This window comes from Phacochoerus africanus, chromosome 15 (genome assembly GCF_016906955.1).
Source record: "Phacochoerus africanus isolate WHEZ1 chromosome 15, ROS_Pafr_v1, whole genome shotgun sequence".
Lineage (NCBI taxonomy): Eukaryota > Metazoa > Chordata > Mammalia > Artiodactyla > Suidae > Phacochoerus > Phacochoerus africanus.
In genome coordinates, this window is record NC_062558.1 from 50,055,847 (window position 1) to 50,078,047 (window position 22,201).

At 58.0% G+C, this 22,201-nt stretch overlaps 3 protein-coding genes across 22 annotated transcripts in view; 1 reads left to right on the plus strand and 2 right to left on the minus strand.

Annotated features, from left to right (window-relative positions):
- The window catches only part of SLC2A11 (solute carrier family 2 member 11), a 28,049-nt gene extending 16,682 nt beyond the window's left edge, over positions 1-11,367 (minus strand). For 5 of the 17 annotated variants that reach the window (XR_007132370.1, XR_007132368.1, XR_007132371.1 and 2 more), the window contains exons 1-5: positions 10,696-11,359; positions 8,794-8,913; positions 3,751-3,900; positions 3,098-3,295; positions 1,744-1,817 (exon numbers count right to left, since the gene is read on the minus strand). Coding sequence is in view for 12 of the 17 variants with exons in the window: in XM_047761879.1 (XP_047617835.1) it covers positions 1,744-1,817; positions 3,098-3,295; positions 3,751-3,900; positions 8,794-8,913; positions 10,696-10,726 (573 nt within the window). In the remaining 5 variants the exon portion in view is untranslated. Of the gene's footprint in view, positions 1-1,743; positions 1,818-2,754; positions 3,078-3,097; positions 3,296-3,541; positions 3,672-3,750; positions 3,901-8,793; positions 9,894-10,695 lie in introns of those variants that run through there. The other 12 variants (XM_047761883.1, XM_047761886.1, XM_047761881.1 and 9 more) reach the window with 12 other exon arrangements.
- A 312-nt stretch (positions 11,368-11,679) lies between these two features.
- Positions 11,680-13,728, plus strand: DERL3 (derlin 3). 2 transcript variants are annotated; one of them, XM_047762778.1, is made up of 7 exons: positions 11,680-11,866; positions 11,986-12,048; positions 12,125-12,198; positions 12,326-12,419; positions 12,813-13,008; positions 13,406-13,496; positions 13,593-13,728. In XM_047762778.1, the coding sequence occupies exons 1-7, from the start codon at positions 11,774-11,776 to the stop codon at positions 13,672-13,674; spliced, it is 693 nt and encodes a 230-aa protein (XP_047618734.1). In that variant the 5' UTR covers positions 11,680-11,773; the 3' UTR covers positions 13,675-13,728. The 2 variants fall into 2 exon arrangements, with proteins under 2 accessions (XP_047618734.1, XP_047618733.1); XM_047762777.1 differs by having other exon boundaries at positions 11,685-11,866; positions 11,983-12,048.
- Positions 13,729-15,527: 1,799 nt separating this feature from the next.
- The window catches only part of SMARCB1 (SWI/SNF related, matrix associated, actin dependent regulator of chromatin, subfamily b, member 1), a 29,766-nt gene continuing 23,092 nt past the window's right edge, over positions 15,528-22,201 (minus strand). For 2 of the 3 annotated variants that reach the window (XM_047762774.1, XM_047762775.1), the window contains exons 7-9: positions 20,933-21,123; positions 16,203-16,334; positions 15,528-15,875 (exon numbers count right to left, since the gene is read on the minus strand). In XM_047762774.1, the coding sequence (XP_047618730.1) occupies positions 15,836-15,875; positions 16,203-16,334; positions 20,933-21,123 (363 nt within the window). In that variant the 3' untranslated portion in view covers positions 15,528-15,835. Of the gene's footprint in view, positions 15,876-16,202; positions 16,335-18,377; positions 18,533-20,932; positions 21,124-22,201 lie in introns of those variants that run through there. The other variant, XM_047762776.1, reaches the window with a different exon arrangement.

Consider the following 22,201-nt stretch of genomic DNA (forward strand, 5'->3'; position numbering starts at 1 on the left):
CAGCCATTCCCAGCCCTCCTTGCTGAGCTGCTCCTCGGCATGCCTGCTGTGGCTTCAGCAACAACACCCTGAGCTGGGGCCTCAGGGCAGTGAAGCTATGCCTCTGGCAGGACAGGAGACCCTGAGCCCCCATGCCTTGCCCCTGTGAAGCTCCTTCTAACAGAATGGCTGGGCTTCCCTCAGTTCCCTACCAGTCTGGACCAGGAAGGCATACGCAGCAGCAGAGAACAGCCTGGGTCCCAGTGCTGGTTCTGCCCTTCTTCCCCCATCTTCTCACTGGCCCTGCAGATAATGGCTACCTCTAGGTGGGGGGACAGCCAAGGTACGTGTGTACCACACACACGTGAAAAGGGCAGCTTTTCATCCTTGTGTAGCACCCTTAGACATGGAGGGAGGACTCCCCAAGGCACCCAGCCATGAGGACTCAGCGCCCTGATACCCCGTCAAGTGTTTTTGTTTTTTATTTTTTTCTTTCACACCACAGTCTGAGCAAGTTCCTGGGCCAGGAACTGAACTCCTGCCACAGCAGTGACCTTCACCACAGCAGGGACAATGCTGGATCCTTAACCCATTGAGCCACCAGGAAACTTCAGGGTTTGGCTAGGGGTCTAATTGGAGCTGTAGCCCCCGACCTACGCCACAGCCACAGCCATGCCAGATCTGAGCCATGTCTGCAACCTACACCACAGCTCATGACAACGCTGGATCCTTAACCCACTGAGCAAGGCCAGGGATTGAACCCGCGACCTCACGGCTCCTAGTCAGATTCGTTTCCATCACGCCATGATGGGAATTCCTTCCCTCTTATAATTTTTTTTTGTCTTTTTTTTGTTGTTGTTGTTGTTGTTGTTGTTGCTATTTTTTGGGCCGCTCCCGAGGCATATGGAGGTTCCCAGGCTAGGGGTCCAATCGGAGCTGTGGCCACCGGCCTACGCCAGAGCCACAGCAACGCGGGATCGTTAACCCACTGAGCAAGGGCAGGGACCGAACCCGCAACCTCATGGTTCCTAGTCGGATTCGTTAACCACTGCACCACGACGGGAACTCCTCCTCTTATAATTTTTAATTATAAAATAACATGATCATTAAATTTTTGAAAAGTTAGTATACACTGAAAGTTCTCTGCTCTCCCAAAGAGCAGCTGACAGCAATGAACTGCTTCCCTTGGGTATTTTCCTAGACATTCACAAAGTGGTTACTATACAAAAATCAAATTGTTGATCTTTTCTCAGCAAATCTATATGACTATTTTTGTTCTGGCAAATTGTTCTGCAAATATAAAGTCCTGTGTCCTATTTGTTATTCTTTATATACTTAAATACAAGTTTCATGGCAGAAGGATGTTTGGCTAAGGGCTTTCTAAAGAATTTCCAAAACCTGAGGACTACTTGTTTATTCATTGATCAAATACCAAGTGCCTGACCCAGCCAGGGTGGGGAAGGTAGATTGCTGGGAAAAGACCTGCTTTTCATAGAAGGGTGAGGAACTGGGCTGCAGTGGGGGGCAGAGGAAGAGGCTCCAAGGACAGGATCTTGACAAAGGTATTGCCACCATCTGGAAGCAGGTCCATGACAGGTACCCTGGCTGCCCACAGTTTCTACAAGGTCTAGGTAACTTCCTCCCAAGTCTGAAGCCACAAGGGAAGCCAGCTGAGAACCCAGAAGTCCTGTCTCACTGGAGTCACATGGAAGCTCCTTGCATGGGGCACGGAGGTGAAAGTTCCACTAGGATAGCAGATCTTACCAAGCAGCAAGTCATGCAGTGCCTCATGAGAACTGAGCAGGTCTCCAGGACAGCAGAAATTAATTCCGGAGTTCCTGTTGTGGCGCAGCAGAAACAAATCCGACTGGTATCCATGAGGATGCAGATTCCATCCCTGGCCTCACTCAGTGGGTTAAGGATCTGGCATTGCCCTGAGCTGTGGTGTAGGTCACAGACATGACTCGGATCCTGAGTTGCTGCGGCTGTGGTGTAGGCCGGTAGCTGTAGCTCCGATTTGACCCCTAGCCTGGGCACTTCCATATGCCGAGGGTGTGACCCTATACAGCAAAAAAAAAAAAAAAAAAAAATTACTTAATTCCATGAGATCCTGCATGGAAACTGCCTAGTCCCATGACTGGTCATGAAAAACATTCAGACACTAGCTATGGCGGTGATTATTAATTCAGTGAATAAAGATTTCTTGCCTCCCTACCATGGGCAATAAGTCTACTGTTCTAACTGCTGGGGATACAGCAGTGAACAAAAGCGACGAAATCCTGTAACATCATGGAACTTTCTTTTCAGCCGGTGTAAAACAAGCAGTAACAAAAACAATAAGGTATGTCAGCTGGTGCGACGGACACAGAGCAAGGAAAGGTGAGGGAGTGCTTGGAGAGTGTGGTCAGGGAACACACGCCAAGCAGGTTATCTGAGGGAAATCAAAGCAGGTTGGCGCAGGGCGGGGGAACCCAGGGGTGGGGCGGTGGGTGGGCGGTGTGGGCGTGCTCTTCCCGCTGCCCAGCTCCCTTGGGGATGCAGGACCTGAGGACGGAGTTTACAGGGAGCCTGGAGGAGATGAAGGTTTGGGAGAGAAGTGAAGGTGGAAAACAGACCCAGGACCGGATGCAGCGGCCAGGACTGCAGTGACCAGGGGCTGCTGCTTCTGGGGGCGTCTCCGGCCTGCACGAGGACCCAAGGGCACAGACATAGCCAGGGATGTTAGCCCGGGACGTGGTCCTTTCAGGGGCCCGGCACACTGCGACCCCACGCAACCTTGCACTGGCTCCAGCCCATCCCTGCGGGTGAACGTCTGCTCCTGCTCGTCTGGGCCCAGCACCTAGCTCCACTGTGCAAACAAGCACCAGATACTTCTGTACACTGGACGCCTTCGTTGAGCCTTCCAGAGTGCACGCCGGTCCGCAGTCCCCCATCAGAGGAGTCTGTGCCGGCGGGTCTCGGAATTCTGACCTTCACGAAAAGCCGTGCCAAGTCCACGGCGGGGCGCATGCGCGCTGGGCACTTGAGCGGCGCAAACCTCTCTGGCGGCAGAGGCGTTCGCGCAAGTGCAGTGGCTAGTGAAGGAAATCCGGAGAGTGGAAGGCTGCGCGGAGCGTACCTCGTCCAGTGACTGAGGCCGAGACACCTGCGCAGGCGCACCGGGTATTGAGGGCGGTGCCCCACTCCCCAGGGGAGGCCGGTCGCCTGGGTCCGAGGATGTAACAACTGTGCCTGTTCATCCTCCATCCCTCCCTTTCCGTTGCTCTGAGGCTGAAAAGCCACTGAATCCTTAGTCGGCGGAGCCTGGGGCCCACATCTGCAGACCGAAAGGGAACTCAGGTCTGAGGTCACCCCGGCCAACCCCCCCTGCCTTTGCCCCCTAGGTCTCGGCCGACCGCTCTGATCGGCGCGCTCCAGACTCGCCAGAAATCCTGGACCTGGCCCCTCGTCCCCTCCCCCCTCCCGCCCCTGGAGTGACTCTGCCTGTCCCGGCCGCACCCTCTGCCCACCCCCGGACCTCCACCGCAGCCCTTTCAGGCCCCTCTGCCCGACCTCCTCTCACCCCCATCTGGCGCCCCTGCCAGAGCCGCCAAGGCCAGGGACGCCTCTATCCCTGGGAGGTCCCCGTCCTTGGGAGGTCCCCATCCCCAGGCAACTCTGAGGGCCGCGCTCTGGATTCTGCACAGACATCCCCGCTCCCCTCCAGTCCAGTCCAGTCCACCCTTTACCCTGAGGAGGGGCAGGACTAAGGAGGACGAAAGGCAGACCCACCAGTCTCTGGAGGCCTCTCATCTGTCCGTCCTGGCAGAGCCTGTGACTTGGAAAGCCGACCAGAGAACCAGTCTCGCGTTGCAGCCCGGGGATCTACAGCGTGAGAGGCTGGCCGGCCTGTGCGCCAAGATGCGTCCGTCCCAGTGGACCCTGCGAGGTGTGGAACCACGGGGTTCGGATTAATCTTTTATTTCTCAGGTCCTGTGTGAATCCAGGAGTTGGATTAAGGCCAAAACGAAATCAGACTTGCCAAAGATGCTATACGTTGTCATAGAAACATACACCTGAAAGTAGGAAGTCATCCGGGCAGACTGTGACAGCACATACACCAGAAAGGATACCGCACTATCTTTATTGCTCATGCTTGGTTTTTGTTTTATTTCCGCTGCTCTGAACTTTTAAAAGTTTTAAAATTTTCTTTTAAAGCATGCATTTTTTAAGGAAAAGTACAGTAAACAAAATATTAGCAGTTGCGAATTGCATGCCTTTTTGCATCTACTGACATGATCACTGCTGTGATTAACAACCAGTTGCTCCCCACCCACCCGCCTTGGTTCTTTCTGAAATGCTGCCCAGACACCTCGCTGAAGTCAGCCCCTCAGTGCGTGGGCTCCCAGCCGTTAATTATTATCCTTAAACAAGGAAGCTTGAAGTTTCTCCTCAGCAAACAGTAACTCGGAGTTTAACCTTGAGTATGTGAAAGTCAAGGTCGTGAATGTTTGTGGCTGCCCAGTGTTGAAGGCTAATCTCAACAATCCACACGTGGGTGGCTTCAGCCCCTAAGATTCCACAGCACCCCTACCGTCCCGCTGGAAGTCGGGGCTGGGCTGTCGGGTCTCCAAGTCCCGCGCAGACCCGGCGGGATGGAGCCGCCAAACCACGCGGAGTCGGGGAGCATGGAGAGAATCCCCTAACTCCTCCTCCCGCTTCCCGCGTGGATTCCCACCCAGTCTCGGTTTGCCGGGGGTGGAGGTGGAGAAAGGGGAGGAGAGGTGGTCTGCCCACGGCCACCAGTGCTCAGGACCTGCGGGCCGATGGCCAGTGTGGGCGGTGACACCCTTCCCTCGATGTGGGAGTCACGCCCCACCGTCCCTCCTGCACGCTGGGATATCTCACTGCAGACGAGGAAACTGAGGATCCCCGGCGCGGATGCTGGCTGGAAGGCTCCATCCAGTCCACGCGACCCACCGAGCCGAGGGCTGCTCGCACTCCCGCACAGGCGGCGGAGCTGCCTCGTCGACCCGAAACCGCGGCCAGAAGATGTCTCCACGGTTGCCTGAGCCCGGGGTCGCAGCCAGGGTTTGGCTTCCAGACCCCCAGGGGATCCTTCAGCCAGCCCTGGCCGCCCCCGCCGCCTCCCTAGAAATGTGCTTTGGCCGCAAGAGGGCGACAAAGCCCAGACTGCGCGAGTAGACGCGGCGGGTCTCTGGACATTCCCGGGGCTCCGCGGTGGCCGGGTAACAAAGAGCCTGAGCCAGGGCCACTCCAGGTACGGAGCATCCAGGGGAGAGCTGCCTCCTCGGCCGCTGGGAGCTCCCTGTTCCCCGAGCCCCGAGTGATTTCGCTTCCTCTGTCCTGAGTACCCAGCCAGGTGGGCCAGGGCCTTGCGCAAGAGCGCTGACACCCAGCCCACCCTCCCTCTGCCTCCCTAGGTTCCTCCCCTCTCTGCTCCATGAGGGATGGGACAGGGGTCTGGGCAGGCGCCTAACCCGTGGAGCCAGGGCTCAGGCTGGACCCCTTGACCCCTGGTCTCTCCTGCAGGGCTCGGTCCATCAGCAGGCTGTCCATCACGGGTGAGATCATCTGGTACCTGCACGTGACCACCCCACAGACTCTAAGCCGCTTTGACCCGACTTTCTCCTCTCTGACATCGGTTTCCCTGGTTTCCCCGTCTATCAGCTGTGGGTTCCAGGAAGAGCTGGGGAGTGGGGCGGCTGCTTCTTCAAGACCACTCAGAGGCCCCTCCTCCTTGCCACCTTCCCTGTTCCTCCCACTTGGACTGGCATCTCTGCTTCACACCAGGCGCGTCCAGGGTGCACTGGGTGGAGTTCAGGAGGCCAGCTGACCTTCAGCACTAGGCTGCCAGAGTGGGCAGTGAGCCACACCAAGCAAGCTGGCTGGCACAGGCCTGGCTGCAGCTGATACCAATGGGACCCCAGCAGTTCCAACAGGGACTTCCTCCCTCCCAGCCTCCATTTGCTCATCTGTACAGGCTCTGTGCCCTCGGGTCCCAGGTATGTCTGTTGACCCTCCCTGCGCTGGGCATCCCAAGGGCAGGTACCCAGGATCTCCAGAGAGACCCTGCCCTTGGGTAGGTGGATGTGGGGAGCTGCAGCCTGGCTGGGTGTGGAGGGCAAGGCTTTGCTCTCCTCCTCCGAGCTGGCATCCACTCCAGTTCTGGGTCACATTTCCAATTTAACAATTCAAAAGAAAGAAAGAAAGAAAAAAGGAAAGGGAAAATCCCAAGCAAGAACCAGCTGAGCTACCCTTTGATATTTGAGGACTGAAGAGTGGGCTGATTGCGGATAGGAGATTTGAAGCCATCTTAATTAGTAGGAAAGAATGTCCTCCTGGTTAGCTGTTCTAAAAATACAGCTGTGCCCACATCTGGAGGGGAAGGGTGGGAGGCGGGGGTGGGGGATAGTGGTTAGACTGGGGTCTGAAGTGCTGAGTCCTGCATTCCTTGGTGGGGGAGGCCCCCTCCCAGGAGGGCCCGTGGAGGGGGTGGGGGCAGATGCCAAATCAGGCAGACCCCTGTGGCTGGGCCACCTGGCGCAGCTTTGGGATGGAGCTGAACAGACAACCCATCCTTTCCTAGGCCCACTCTCGCTCCTTCCCCGGCCCTCCCCACACCCCAGGCTCAGTTTCCCCAGCTGTGCCAAGGGGATAGGCAGTGGCCTGGTTAATGCACCCCGCTTTTTTTTTTTGTCTTTTTTTACCATTTCTTGGGCCGCTCTCGCGGCATATGGAGGTTCCCAGGCTAGGGGTCAAATCGGAGCCGTAGCCACCGGTCTACGCCAGAGCCACAGCAACGCGGGATGTGAGCCACATCTGCGACCTACACCACAGCTCATGGCAACGCTGGATCCTTAACCCACTGAGCAAGGCCAGGGATGGAACCCGCAACCTCATGGTTCCTAGTCAGATTCGTTAACCACTGCACCATGACGGGAACTCCCACCCTGCTTCTTTTTTACCAATCCCTGCCCAACCTGGACACCTCGGGCCATCTAGCCTCAAGCCTCTGACCAAGGAGGGGATTTTTTCTGGATTTGAAATGTGTGTTATTTATTAGCTTTTACTTGTCGCTTATTTTGTTTGCTTCCTCATTCTAAGCAAATATTCACTTTCGTACCTAATCGTGGATTTGTAATTTTGCATTTGCTTCTTAAAGAGGCCCTAACACCTCATACAGGCTGAGGGAAGTTGAGCAAAATGCGGAGGAAGGGCTTGTGGGGGTGTCTTTGTGGGGAGGACAGGACACAGGGTTCTTGTCCCAGTGTGAGCAGGGCCTGGGCTGCTTGGCAGGGGTGTGGGTGGTGCCAGCCAGGTGGGAGGTGGGTGAGCCCCGGGCCTCTCCAAGCCTCTCCATCTGTCTGCTCTGAGTGCTGAGTCACTGGTCCTGGGAGCGGGCTCCCGGAGTGGTGGCCCCTGTCCTTCCAGGTCCCTGCCAGGTGACAGACCACAACTGCCTGATGATCTGGCTAGCAGGCAACAAATAGGAAGACCCAGTGGCCTCAGGCTCCACAGGGCACCCAGGGGTCACAGGGACTGGCTCCTTTGAGCATCCCCAGTGCCCAGACAGGCAGGAGACCCATGTGGGGCTGCAGTCCTTTCACTGCATGGCCAAGCTCCTGTCACCTGAACACGAAGCCCCGGCCCTGCCATTTGGCTGACTCAGCCAAGCACATGATCTTCTTCCAAAACACAGCCCCACAGCCACACTGATCCTGAAAATAACTGGGGCGGAGGAGGGGGCCATCTGCCAGCTGCTCTGGGGCTCTGGGAGGCAGCTCTGACGCCCCGAGGTGGCCATAGCAGGAAGTGGGACTGAGGGGTGATTGCTGACGGTCATGACAGCTGGGCATTGAGGGTCAGGCTGGCCTGGCAGTGGGGGCTGGGGAAAGACCACCTTATCCAGCTACTGAGGGTAAGGTGGGGAGCCCCACGCTCCAGTGGCTCAGCAGGGGAGCGTCCAGGGGGCAGAGTCAGAGACATCAAAGGAGCGCAGAGGCGGCAGAGAGCTTTTGTGTCCAAACCACAGCTGAAGAAGGGCCAAGGCAAGGGACTTGGAAGGCTTCCCGGGGGGGTCCTGTCCCCCAGCCCCCTAACTAGGCCTGTCCCAAACCATCAGGGGGCTTCCTTCTCAAACCTGGCCCTCCCCAACAGCTCAGCCCCCCTAAGCTCTCACTGAGGTTAGTGCCATCTGTTTCCTTGACCCATCCACTCCCTCTCTGTCAGGTGCCTGCTACTGCAGGCCATGGCCATCCTCCCCTCTGATCGCTGCCTTTTCTCTTGGCCCCTTCTTCCTCCAAAGAGCCACCTTCTGAGGCTCACCCCCCATCATGCTGACAACTCCTGCAGTTGCCCACTGCCCTTGGGAGGGAGACCACAACCTGTAGGCCCCGCTCAGCCTCCTCTCATCACATGCAGCTCCTCTTCCTGCCTCTGCCCCCACCCTCAGCCCTGTGACGCCTCAGGACCTTTGCACCAGCTGTTCTCCTGTCGGGCCCGGGTAATGCCTACCTATCCTCTACGCTGCCTACCTCCTCCCTCCCCATCCTGCCCAGATTGCTGAAAAGCCCTGGAAGGTGGATTCTGTTACAAGACTCAGACGGCCAGGCCCAGGTCACTCCTGCTGCAGGGCAGGTCCGCATGGCCCACCTGGACAGTTTGTTGTTCTTGTGCTCTGGCCATGAGCAGCTGCTGCCAAGTGAGTTCCGGATTCAGTGCTAAAAATACCCTACGACCTAGACAGGAAGAGCCACCGGGGACACAGCTGCTGGGGGTGGGGTGGCTGAAGCTGCAGTGAGGCCCACCCACCACAGTTATGGGGTCCATGAGCCAGGAGATGGGGGGGGGCACCAGGTCCACCTCCAGCAGTCGTCTTGTTTCTCATCTTATTTCTGCTTCTTCCCCTTTGTTTCCACACGCACATGCTGCCTTCAAAATAAAATACATTTTAAACTGAGGGTATGGGGCCCTAATAGAGTCCTAACAGAAGGTAGGTGGGTTCTGGTCCCTTCAGGAAGGGCTTCCTGGGGTAGGGGGCATTTCCACCACCCTCCCTCCCTCTCCACTTTTTGTTTTTTGTTTTGTTTTGTTTTGTTGTTGTTGTTTTTTCGGCTGAGATCTGCAGCGGCTTAATGTGGGAATCTCAGTTCCCAGACCAGGGATTGAACCCATGCTGAAGAGGCAAGACTGTCCAGTCCTCACCACTAGGCCTGTCAGGTTTTGGGGTTGTCACTGGGGGCTCCTGAGAGTCTCTCGTGGTGTGGGAGGCAGTGAAGAAGAAAGCCAGCTCAGTGGGTGGGTGCTGTTTTGCCTATGGGCCCTGGGAGAGCCTGGATAGAGGGAGGAGTCAGGGTCCCCTGGGTGTTCCTAGACCCAGGATCCCTGGGCTCCTTGTTCTGCAGCAGGCAGGGTCCCGAGGCCAGTGAGGTGGCCTGGGAAGCAGACTCATCATCACCTTGCCAAGGGACCACAGGTCCCCCTCCTGCCAAGGTCCTCAGCCCAGGAGAGGCAAAGCGGCCTGAACGGCAGGTCTGCAGCTGTGCTGCTCAGGACAGATGGCTAAGTAGCTGTGACAGTCCAGCACACTACCTGCCCAGGTCACCTAGGCCTCTGGGACATGCAAAGCCCAGGGCTTCACTTCATAAGTACTTGGAGGTGGCTGGGGTTGGAACAGTGAAACTGGTGCCTCCAGGACCTGGTAATGAAGGCCCAGTCCTGCTGGGTCTCAGTCCCTAACTGATGACACCCCTCGGCCCTGAGAAGGGACATGTGCATGGGACCCAGCCGCTGCTCCCTGCACATTTCACCCCCACCCTGGGCTCCCAGCCTCCAAGGAATGTGCTTCTCTACCTGCAAACCGGGCTCCTGTCTTATCAGCCCCATGGAAGGGGAGAGAAAGGCACCCCTCTCACAATGACAGCCCCTCCCCATTAGCCCCAGCCCAGCCCTAAGTGGAGGGCCAGCCAGTGCCTGTACTGAGGGTCTGGAGGCAGGAATGCCTCCCCCTCCCCAAGGACAAGACACCCGACCCCCTTGCTGGCTCCTTCAAGCCTGGTAGGTGCAGTTGCCCGTGCCTGTGTCCGAGGCCTGGCCCCTGCCCCACAGCTGCACCTCCACCAGGATGGGATCTGCTCTGCCAGGCTCAGCTCCAATGGGATCATCAACCCTGTGGCTAACCCACATCCTGCCACTTCTGGCCCCCCAGGCTCCACCCTGCCTATGCCTCCAGTATTCCCTGCATCCTCCCCCTCCTCACTGATTCCTCTGGCAGGCTGCCCTCCCAGCAGCCACAAGGATCTTCTTTTCTTCTTCTCCTCTTTTTTTTGTTTTTCCCTTTCTTTTTGCGGGCCCTGCAGTATATGGGGTTCCAAGGCTAGGGATCAGATCTGAGCCACAGTTGCAACCTATGCAGCAGCTGTGGCAACGCTGGATACTTAACCCACTCACTGTGCCCAGCCTGGGATCGAACCTGAGTCTCATCACTCCCAAGATGTGCACCACAGCAGGAACTCCCAAAGAACTGCTTCTTTTTTTTGTTTTTAGGGCCACACTCGCGGCATATGGAAGTTCCCAGGCTAGGGGTCCAATCAGAGCTACAGCTGCCGGCCTACACCACAGCCACAGCAACGCAGGATCCGAGCTGCATCTAAGATCTACACCACAGCTCACAGCAACGCCAGACCCTTAACCCACTGAGGCCAGAGATCAAACCTGCAACTTCATGGTTCCTAGTCGGATTCATTTCCGCTGCCTCAGGACAGGAACTCCCCAAGGATCTTCTTATAGTGACAAGTATCACCTCTTCACAGAGTTTTCCAGATCACTTCATGTAGCATGGGGCCCACTATCCAACGCTCTAGCCTCCACTTGGCTGTTGTTTCCATCAGCACCCTGCCCGGCAAACACTGGCTCTTATTTAGCGTAAGCTCTTGGGTGCCTGTCTTCTTGGCTACACCAGGAGGGAGAGCATCTGTTGGCCACTTTTTCCAGCATCCAGAACAATGCCTGGCAGCTGGTGTTCAATAAATGATTGACTTTATTCATTAGAATGAATAAATGGAGTGTCTCTTTTCCACCAAAATAACAAGGCCCTCTCTTTCTCGCCAACTTGCGCCAGCCTGCCTCGGCACCCTTGTCCTACTGCAGTTGCAAGTCCCCAACCCGGACCCTCTGCCAGAGGCCCTCGTTTGGCTTCTCATGGAGCGGGCAGGTTCAGCCGGGCCTGGACGTGCAGGAGTTTTGGACAAGCTGCCATGCACCTCCTTTGCTGCTCTGATTCTCTGAAGGAAGACCGCCCACATCGCGCGCCAGTCCGGGTGGGCCTACCGCGCAGGGCGGCCAAACTCCGGGTTTCGCATCACTCCGCCCCGCGCGGCCCCGCCCCTTCAGTCTGGAGAAGTTGTCTGGTTACCGACAAAGGAGTAATCTTAACCCCGCCCCCATGGAGGCCCCCCGTGGGTCCTCACTATTGGTCCTCCCTTAGTTTGCCGCGAAGCGACAAGTTCCTCATTGGCCACTCATTCTCCCGCTCCGCCGCGGGAGGCACCACAACAACCGCCACGTGCTCAACTGTGGGGCCTGCTTATTGGTCCCGAGATTCGACCCACCCACCCGCCCCGCCCCCAGATTCCAGTTTACTCCTCCTATTAGTTACCTGTCCCAGGACCCCTCCCTCTAGCCCGGGCGCGCGGTGCCGCCGACGCGGATTGGCTAAAGACTAGCAGGCGGGGCTTGGAGGTGGGTTAAAGAGCTCGCTAGCAGTACCGCCACGCGTGCCTGAGAAGGTTCAATGGCGTGGCAGGGACTGGCGGCCGAATTCCTTCAGGTGCCGGCGGTGACGCGGGCCTACACCACGGCGTGCGTCCTCACCACGGCCGCGGTGGTGAGTGGGTCCTGCGAGTGGGGTGTCGCCATGGTTACAGCTGGGGGTGGCTTTGGTTGCGGTTGGACCCGCCCCCCGCCCACAGGGCAGACTCTGACGCGCCTATGGTTCCGCAGCAGCTGGAGTTCCTCAGCCCCTTCCAGCTCTACTTCAACCCGCACCTCGTGTTCCGGAAGTTCCAGGTGAAGCCGCCCCGCCCCCTTACACCTGCCCTTCCAGCCCCACCCGCCCCGCGCCTGACCCTCTGCCGCCCCACAGGTCTGGAGGCTCGTCACCAACTTCCTCTTTTTCGGGCCCCTGGGATTCAGCTTCTTCTTCAACATGCTCTTCGTGTATCCTGCACCGCGCGGGATCGGGCAGGGGGCGGAGAGTGGGGAGGGGGGGGTCCACCCGGCGGGACTTTCCCAGGAGCGGGAAACTGAGACCCAGCCGGTGGCACTTCCTATACGGACGCCGCAGGTTCCGCTACTGCCGAATGCTCGAGGAGGGCTCCTTCCGCGGCCGCACAGCAGACTTTGTCTTCATGTTTCTCTTCGGGGGCGTTCTTATGATCGTATCCTTCCGGGTGCCTAGAACCTCTGATCCTGGTCTCTGTGGCCCTGGGGCCTGGCTTGAGTGCTGGCTGGAGGACAGTCCCTCCCTCTAGCTTAGCATGTATTCAACGTGCATGGTGTGCTCAGCTCCAGGTGCCAAGGCGGGTGTAAACGAAATATCACAGCGTGGGGTGCCTGTGGCCCAGAGGTGAATGCTAGTAGCCAGGAGGAACTCGGGCAGGGGTGGGCAGCAGTGGGATGTGGGGGTGAGGTGCTGAGGCAGGGCAGATGAGGTGGCCCCTGGAGGCCAGAGCGTGGCTTTAGATTGGGAAGGGAAGCCAGCGGGAAGGTTCCCAGGGTTTAGGAAGTCAGGCAAGTCCTGGGCAAGGTATGAGGCCTTGACTCTGGCCCAGCTGCTGGGGCTCCTGGGCAGCCTCTTCTTCCTGGGGCAGGCCCTCACAGCCATGCTGGTGTACGTGTGGAGCCGTCGAAGCCCCCGGGTGAGGGTCAACTTCTTTGGCCTCCTCACCTTCCAGGCACCATTCCTGCCCTGGGCGCTCATGGGCTTCTCACTGCTGCTGGGCAACTCGATCCTTGTGGACCTGCTGGGTGAGTCTGCTGTCCATCCAACCCTCCCAAGGGAGCTCTCTGGGACCTGGGGGTCTGCTTGGCCAGAGCCTTCCCTGCACCTGCACTGGACCTCTCATCTGCCCCTGCCCCCTCTTCCTGTCTTCAGAGCTCCTCTGTTCTTCCAGCCCCCCAAACAAGCCAATGGGTTTCACTTCTTCAGGCCTGACCTGCTGAGGCTGGTGTGGGTTCTGACCAGGGAGGGGATGGGTAGGCTGGGGTTCCTTCATGGCTCCCTTCCTCCGATGTTCTCAGGCACCCCCTGCCCCAAGCCCCACCCTGGCCGGCAATCTGGGCAGGACATGGGGCATGGGTGCTCTGGGCCTCCAAGGCTCTGGACTGTGGAGGGTGGCCTCAGCAGTTGGTGGCCCTTCCACAGGGATCGCCGTGGGCCACATCTACTACTTCCTGGAGGATGTCTTCCCCAACCAGCCTGGAGGCAAGAGGCTGCTGCTGACCCCCAGCTTCCTGTGAGTGCTGGGGTGACAGCCCTCCTCCTGCTTCCCTCCTACGGCTCAGAGCCCAGGTGCTGCTGACTGCAGCTCAATGTGGGCCCTTCCCCACAGGAAGCTGCTCCTGGATGCCCCAGAGGAGGACCCCAATTACCTGCCTCTCCTGGAGGAACAGCCAGGACCCTTGCAGCAGTGACCCCTCCCAGGGCCAGGGCCACTCGAATAAACAGAAAGATCTGCAGCTTCTTCACCCACAGCAGTGGCTCTCCTCGGCTGCCCACACCCTTCTTTCAATGCTGGGCAGGTGCTGCTGGCCTCCAACCAGGGCCACTAAGCCTGGTCCAAGTGCAAGTGGTAGGATGGAGGCCCAGAGAGGGTCAAAAACCTGCCCAGGGTTGCCCAGCAGAGATTTGGTCTCTCAAATCTCAGTGGCAGGGCCAGGACTGAGCTGCCTAACTGGTGCCAAGCCATCTGTGGTGGCGACTGCTGCCCATGGGGTCCTCAGGGTGTCACCCTGGGCCCCTCCTGTCCTTCACTAGCAACCCACAGCAGGCCTTTGCCTCCGTTTCCAGCTAAGCAGCTAAAGGACCCATGGGGCCAGGTGAGGAAGAAGGCCAGGCCCTTTCTGTGACCCAGAGCCTTAAGTGTCACCTTAGCAAGTCCAGCAGCTGAGCAGAGGCCTCTGGGGAGGACCCTAGGAGCTTCCCTTTTCTCTCTGTAAAGTGGGTATCATATGACCAGCTGTGTGGTGGTTTATTCCTGGATCACAGCAGCAGCACAAGGGCTCCAGTCACAGGTTGTCATGTTCACAGATGACAAAAGTAATGGCTGTGGAGTTGAATCTTAACTTTGCAGTAAAACCTTCAGAACAGCAACAGGTGGGCTAGGCGGCGGGGGGTGGGGGGTGGTGGTGGCAGGTAAAGGCCCCTTCCTGGGCCTCTGCCAGGCAGGCAGCCGGCCTGGCCAGTGGGTTGAGGCTGGCAGGGTCCCTCCCATCCCGCCAGCTATGAGGCTTGGGTTGTCTCCTGATGGACAAGCTCTTCAGTGGCAGGACCCTCTTGTCTCCAAGGCTAGCTGGGTCTGGAATCTCCCTCTTTGTTCAGAGCCTTCCAGTGAAGCCAGCTATCCCCTTGCTGGGAGTCCAGCAAGTTCCATGGATGAAGGGAAGTGGCTGGAGGTCAGACTGCTAGGACGTGCTTACAAGACCCCTCAAGTCTGGAGGCCAAGGCCCAGCTCACCCCACATCCTACAGCCAAGAGTCCTCAGAACCCCTGCCTAGCATGGGGTATGGGCCGGCGCCAGGTGCCATGGGCCCTGCCATGCTCCCCGCCAGCAACTGAGGGCATGTCAGCCTGGAGCAGGCTCTACCTCACTGTCTTCAGACTGCAGCCACTCCCAGTTCACTGTGCAGTGCCTGGCCCAGAGAGGAGGCCAACAGGTGCCACATGTCCCACGTAGAGTGGAGACCTTTCCTTGTTACAGAAGAGGTGGCAGAGCCAGGCGGGATGCTCTCCTCTCCTCACAGCCGGCTGAGAGGGTGCAGCTGGCCTGGCCACATGCCAGCCAGAGTGGAGACGGGCCCCAGTCCACCTGTCACTTGAGTGCTGCTGGGAGGTGTGGTGTGAGAGCACACCTGCTGGAGCCAGGCACCAGGTTGGCAGCGTGCCCTCAATGCCTGTATGGGATGGGGTGGCCCAGGCGATAGTGGGGGTGGACCGTGGTTGGCAGGCTGGTGGCCCTGCCCTCTGAGCCTTTCACCATCTTCTCACACCTGGGGACAGCTGCTCCCCAGCCAGGCAGCGGTTTGGCAATCCAGAAACCACCCAGCCACAGACTTGCCAAGCAGGGTGGGTGGGACGCTGGGGTCAAGGGGACCTGACAACTGCTCTGACCTGGGGGCCTTGCAGGGCCTGAATGGAGCCATGGCCCTGCGAGTGCCGAGCAGGAACATGAAGTGGAGGATGGTGAGGGCCTGTCCACCAGCTTGGTCATGCGTCCCCGCCAGCCTGTTCTGTGCTCATCCCAGCCCCATTCTTATTTTTACACCACTTTGATGAAACAGAACAGGACTTGTTGCCTTTTATTTAAAAAGTGTTGCTTGCCCTGCCTGGGGTTCCTATACAAAAACAAAACACAACCCAAAACAAGGCCTCTTCCTGACCAGAGACGGGCAGCGGGGACTGGGGCTCAGCAAACGGAATGTGTACCCGGGGGTGGGTGGGGGGCGACTGAGAGGCCCCTGCCCCATGCTCCTCAGGCAGCCGGGCTGCCTCTCCTCATGCCCTCCTCCCAGAAGACAGGAGAGGTGGGCGGTCCAATCTTCACATGCTCCGTGGGAGCCATGCACCACCGGGTGGTTACCAGGCTGGGGCAGTATTGGCCAGACGCCTCATCCGCCTGCAGAGGGGAGAGAGAGTGACCTGGGGCAGATGCTGTCCCCAGGACCCCATGGGGAGCCGGGGTGGGGGGTGGAGACAGGACATGGCAGGTGGGAGCCCAGCCCCTGCCCTGGCTGGGCCTGTCTGCTGCTTGGGGCCTGAAGCTGCCCCCTGCCCTGTCCACCTCTCCAGGGGTCCTGGAACCCAGTCTGGGATGAGGTCAGGCCCCATCTGAGGGCTCACTCATTCCCTGAAGGGCTAGATCGGGACTCATCACCCAGGGGCCTGCCAGGTCTCAGGAAAGGCAATGGTCCTGCGCTGCCTGGAAAGAGGGCTGGGGGGGCACCTTGTGTTCCTGTCCTGGTCGCGGATCTTCTTTTCCATCTCAGCGTCTGTCAGGGTCTCCAGCAGCGGGCACCACTGGTCAGCATCGCCTGTGTTCCGGATGGCAATCTCCACCGTGGGCAGGGGGTTCTCACTGTGGAAGGTGAGAAGGAGGCAGATCATGGAGCAGAGGCCAGAGAGGCCCCAGAAACCACCATCCACCCCCGCCCACCAGCACATGGACCAGAACCTCAGGGCAGAGCCACTGGGGTCACTTGGCCCTTCCCTCCCCTCCACAGCACCAATACCGCTGGCCCACCACTCAGTGGGCTTCTCCTTGAAGTGGCTCTCGGCAGGCACTCTGCTGCCACCATAGTATCTCCAGGCCAAAGACTGGGGCAGGGTCCACAGAACAGTGTGGCGGGGCCAGCCATTACCACTGGACCTGTGGGGAGCAGGAGGGGGACCTACCCGCTCAGTGTCCAGGAGAAAGAGGAAAGCAGAGTCTGCAGGGGGGTCGGATGCTGCTCACTGAGGCCAGCTCCTCAGCCTGCTTCACAGGGGCCCAAACCCACGACCTCTGACCACTGCATCCTAGGTCCCTTAGCGACTGTCCCATGACTCCACCCAAAGGCCACTGCACACCCTCTGGTGAGTGGATTCAGGTGCGGGTGGGGCACTACAAAGGCCTGGAGGGCACCTGGCTGAGCTGCCGCCCTGATCGGAACCCCAGGGTGGTGAAAAGTGAAGAGGTCCAGAGATCATGGGCCAAGAGAGCCAATCCCCCGGCTCACCCCCTCCTGCAGTGCTGCCCAAGCCTGGACCTCTCCCACCCTGGCCTGTGCCCCGCAGCTTGGCCCCTTGAAGGCCCATTAGGAGTTGGCCCACCCAGAGCCCTGCAGAGTCAACTCGGTGGCGGGGGAGAGGGGGCAGTGAATGATGGCACCTGGCCTTGGTTTTGACACCTCATCTGGAAAATGGGCACGATGTCCTTGCTGTGAGGGATTTCACAAGATTGTGATTACTAAACATCCCATGTATACCCACTGTGTATGTTGGGGCCAGGGGCCCACTCACAGCCTTCCTGTGTCCACGGTTGGAGGAGAGTCTGCCTGGGGTCCTGGGGACCTCGAGTGCTTGGGACACAGCTCAGAGCTGTCCTGCCCCCGCAGAGCGGGGCTCACCTCTTGCTGCCACAGTGTGGCCTGTTGGGTCCATGCCCACAATGCCCAGGGCTCAAACCTGTGCTGTAACTCAGAGGCCAGGGGCCAGGCCGCCCTACTCTGCAGCTCCTGACAGCTGTTCCCCAGCCAGGCAGCAGTTTGGCGATCCAGAAACCACCCAGCCACAGACCCAAACATCATTCCTCACCTCCGGGGCTCCCAGCTGCCTTGCGAGGAAGAGCAGACATGAAAGTCGCCAAGGCCACGCCGAGGGGAACAAAATGTTTTCTTCTTAATTTAAACAAGGGCCTGGAGGCCCCTGTGTTTACTTCCCCAGTGTATTCCACCCCAGTGGGTCTGTTCTAAAGTAAGAACTGTTCAGACCAGGCATGAGAGTACGGGCCTGAGCCAGCAGGCCCCATAGGTATGGGGGGACACATGGGCAGAGAGCCGCCCAGCCTACAGGGGGGTTCTGCTCCCCGGGCCTCGAGACACCTGGGACCCCGATGTTCCTACCAGCCAAGGTGTCCAAGCAGGGAGGCTGTGGCTGGGAGAAAACGGGGAGGTCATCTTCAATGCGATCTTACTTTTATGACCTCATGAGGTGCGATGGGCCAGCTGAAGAGCCTGTTCACCGTGCCTACTTCGTAGGTGAGAACGAGACTGCAGGGGCCTCTTGCCCAAGCTCTGCGGCCAGTTAGGAGGTGACAAGACTCGACACCACCCTCCTGTTTATGGCAAACTGACTTTGGATAAGGAGCTAAGCCCACTCAATGGGGGAAGGGCCATCTTTCCAGCAAAGGGTGCTAGGGTGAGACCCTGGGCCAGGCAACACAAGCAATGGAAGAATACATGATTAAACTGAGTATCATCAAAACTGAAAACTTGTGCTTCAAAGGATACAGTCATGAAAGTGATAAACAACCCATGAAATGGGAGAAGATATTTGCAAATCAAGTATGTGATATGGAACTTGCATTGAGGATATATAATGAATTCCCACAACTCAATAATAAACAAACTTAGAGCCCAACTAAAAACCAAAGGACTGGAATAGCCTTATTTTCCAAAGAAGATACATAGATGGTTAACGGCCCATTATGAGATGCTCGACATCATTAGCCATCGGGGAAATGCAGATCCACACCACACTGACACGCCATGTCACTCCCACGAGGGTGGCCAGGATCTAAAAGTCAGAAAGGTGAGCGAGGATGTGGAGAAAGAGGAACCCTCACTCAGGGGCTGGGCATGTAAAACGGTGCTGCTGCTTTGAGAACAACAGTTGGGCAGTTCCTCCAAATGCTAAAGAGCGTGACCACACGACCCAGGAATTCCACCCCTAGGTACCTGCCCAGGAGAACTGAAAATAGCTGTTCAAACAAAAACCTGTGCATGAATGTTCACAGCAGCACTATCATTTACAGCCTAAAAGTTGAAACCACCCAAGTGCCCATCATCTGATAACCAGGTAAATAAAATATGGCCTGACTATATGATGGACTATTACTCAGCCATGAAAAGGAATGAAGTTCTGATACAGGCTCCACATGGACAAACCTTGAAAACATTTATGCTAAGAAGCCAGCCCCCAAACCATACATTATATGACTCTATTTATATTGAGTGTCCTGAGCAAGCAGACCTACTGACAGGAAGCAGACTGGGGGTTGCCCAGGGCTGCACAACCCTGTGAACATACAGAAAACCCCAGAGTCGCCCATTCTAGATGGGTCATTTGAAGGGTTGATGGATTCTGCTTCAATAAAGCGCATACAAAAACCAGCCAGCCAGCCTGTGGTTGAGCCAGGTGTGACCTCTTTTGAGGGCTCCTGGTTAACCATCTCACAAGGACCCTGGTGCCTCCTAAGCCTGAGGCTGTGACAGCGACAATGCCCCATCCCTCACTGGCACAGCTACCAGGTTCTCTGACCCTCTGCCTATCCCTGGCTGGTTCCCAGCCTGACCACCTAATGTCCCTTCCCCAGACCCCCTCTGGCCTTCAGTGGCTACACATTCATTCTTCCTCTACCGGAGGAAGTGCCAGCAACTCTGCCAGAAGTGACCCTCCTCATAGTTCTCAGTGACCGTCTAAAGTCCTCATACCCTCTGCCCTGCCCCTGACCACTCACTGTCTGTCCCCACTCCGCTGGCCCTAGGAAATCTACACATTCTTCTGGTTCAGCTCTGTCTTCTAGCAGCCTGGGGCCCCCAACCCACGTGCCACAAGCCCGTGTCCCACCCCCAGACTCACCCAAAGCTGCACTGCCTGCCTCTGCCCACATTGGGCCCACCCAGCCCGCTACCTGTTCTCTGTGCTGGTGCCCATGCTCACATGTCCTGTGACTGGCCTGCTCCACTGGTGCAGTGGACACTGGGCTGGGCTCAGTCTGTAGGAGACAGCCCGCACTGGCTTGCAAGAATCCAGGGTGCTTCCAACAGGGGTGACAGAGGCCCAGGGTTTCAAGTCTTGAGTCACATGACTCAGCAGCAGCCAAGCCTGGGCCTAGCAAAGACCAGGCTAGGGGCCTCCCAAGGGACACTACTGTCCCCTCTCCTTCCCTAGCCAGAGGCCAGCTAGCAGGGAAGGGCCACCACTGGTCTCCTGGGGAGCTCCCGGGTGTGGGTAGTGCAGCAGGAAGAATGCAGTGGGGGTTGGGAGGCCATCTGCGGGGCTACTGGAGGTCACACATGTGCCCTCAGCAGGGCTGCCCGGGGCCTCGTGCCCTGCAGGTGTCTGGTCACTCCTCTCCTGCTCAGTTACAGGAAGCCCTGAGAAAGCTGTCTCCAGGGATTTTGGGGAGGACCAGCAGAGACGCAAACAGACTCACGCACTCCCCTACCGTCATGTCTCTGCAAGTTCTTTGTCCTGGCTCCTTCACCACCTAAGGGGCCGCCCTGAGTAACTAACCACCTCCAAATGTGGACGGTGACGCCTTAATAAGCAGAATAAATCCTAACATCCTGTTCTGACGCACTGATACTCAGGGCCGCCCCCACCAGCACTCCATCCCCACATGGAAAAGGAGCTCACGTGACAAAGTCCTAAAGGGCAGGCGAGCGCCACCCCCGGGAGGAGGAGGGCCACATCTGTGTCTCGAGGAGCTCCTACCTCCAGCCCCCAACCCCACCAGCACCCAGGACAGGAGGCGGATGCTCTGTTTACACTTCTCTCTCTCTCACACACACACACACACACCCCATCTCAGGCGGCCTGAAGGCCACTCCCTCTTCCGTGCGTGCAGCCAGCGACTGCTCACTGCCTACTCTGGCACTGAGCATGGGCAGTCAACAGGAAGGGGCTGCCAGGGGATGCCCTGACCAGGGAGGGCTAAGTGGGGTAGCCCATGTTTGAGACTGGGTGCAAGCCCATGAGGCAAGGACCCTGGCAGAGGAATTGCTGGCAGCAGCAGGGGCGGAGGGCAGAGGGGCAAGCCACCGTCTCCTGAGATCCCCAACCTAGCGGGGGATGGGAGGAGCCCTTGGCCAGACGCACCCGGAGGTTCCAGAAAGACATCACCTCATACAGGAGAAGCTCGTCCCCAGGACAGGTTTTGCAGGGGAACAAGGGAGTGGCCAGGGGTCCTACCTGAAGGCATAGGTCTTCTGGTGCCAGCTCAGCTGTCCCCGAATGCTGTATGCAATGGTGGTGACGAACTCCCCGCCCAGCCCCAGCTCAGAGCACAGCTTCAGTGCAAACTTCTCTGGCGAGTTCTCCTTCTCTGACATGTCCCACTCGAACTGGTCCACCAGCGAGATGTTTCCCACATGGATGTTCAGCTGGGGCCAGAACCAGGAATGTGAGTTAGAGCAGGTGGGACCGCACCTGCCCTGGGAGCCATGAGGAGGCAGGACAGTCATTCTGGAGGGGCCAGGCTAGGCTGGCCCTTGTCCCTCTGGCTGCAGCTCTCCATCTGTAAAATGGAGCGGACCCCACAAGCCTCCTGGGTGGTCCTGAGAGGCTCTGGTTCAGGGTCTGTAGTCACCCTCTAGGGAAGGCCTGAGGTGCCCTGGACAGCCAGGCCCGGGCCTTGGTCCCACCATGGCACATGCATTTGTAAGTGGCCACTGTGAGCTAAGGCACTGCTCTGTGAGGAGTGACACTGCTCAGGTGCCATGGTTCCAAAGATGCCCATCCTCTGCCACCACAGACATATTGACTCCTCTGGAGCCTGGAAACCCTGGGTGTGCCCGCCAGCTCCCTCTCCTATAGGGTCACAGGACCCACGAGGCTTCTGCCTTACCAGCTATGTCCCACCTCAGTGCTGGCAGGCCCTCACGCCACTCACCAGGCAGGCCCCCCAAGCTGGGGATAGTCTCCTAGCAGCCCACCAGCTGCCACCATCCCATGGGTGGGATTATCGGTGGGCTGAAGGGCCTGAAGGGACCCCATGGCTGGCAAGTGTCCAGTCACCAAGAAAGCCTGTGATCAGGGGAGCAGGTGATGTTCCCAGATGGATTTTCAACTGCCTGACAGCTTTCTGTACGGCTGCCCACAAGTCCCATCAGGATAACAAAGAAGTGATGAGAAAAATGTCAAGAAAGCCAGCTGGTTATTCGTGAGGATCTTCTTGGGGGCTGAGTTCAGCTATGTGGAACCATGTGGCTGGGTAAAGCTAAGCCTGTAAGGCCATGACTCCACTGTGGCTACAGGACAAGGATGCAACCAAGAGTGAGGTCACGGCCATCCTCCGAAAGCCACAGGCTGCACACGGCAACACAGGAGATGGTCCCACGGTTGTACCCCACACCCCCATTTCTCTCCCAGTGAATCCCCCTTCTGAGAAACTGCCTCTTTCTGCTACTTAACCATAACATGAAATTGAAATGGGTTAATTAAAATAAATTTGTATTTCTC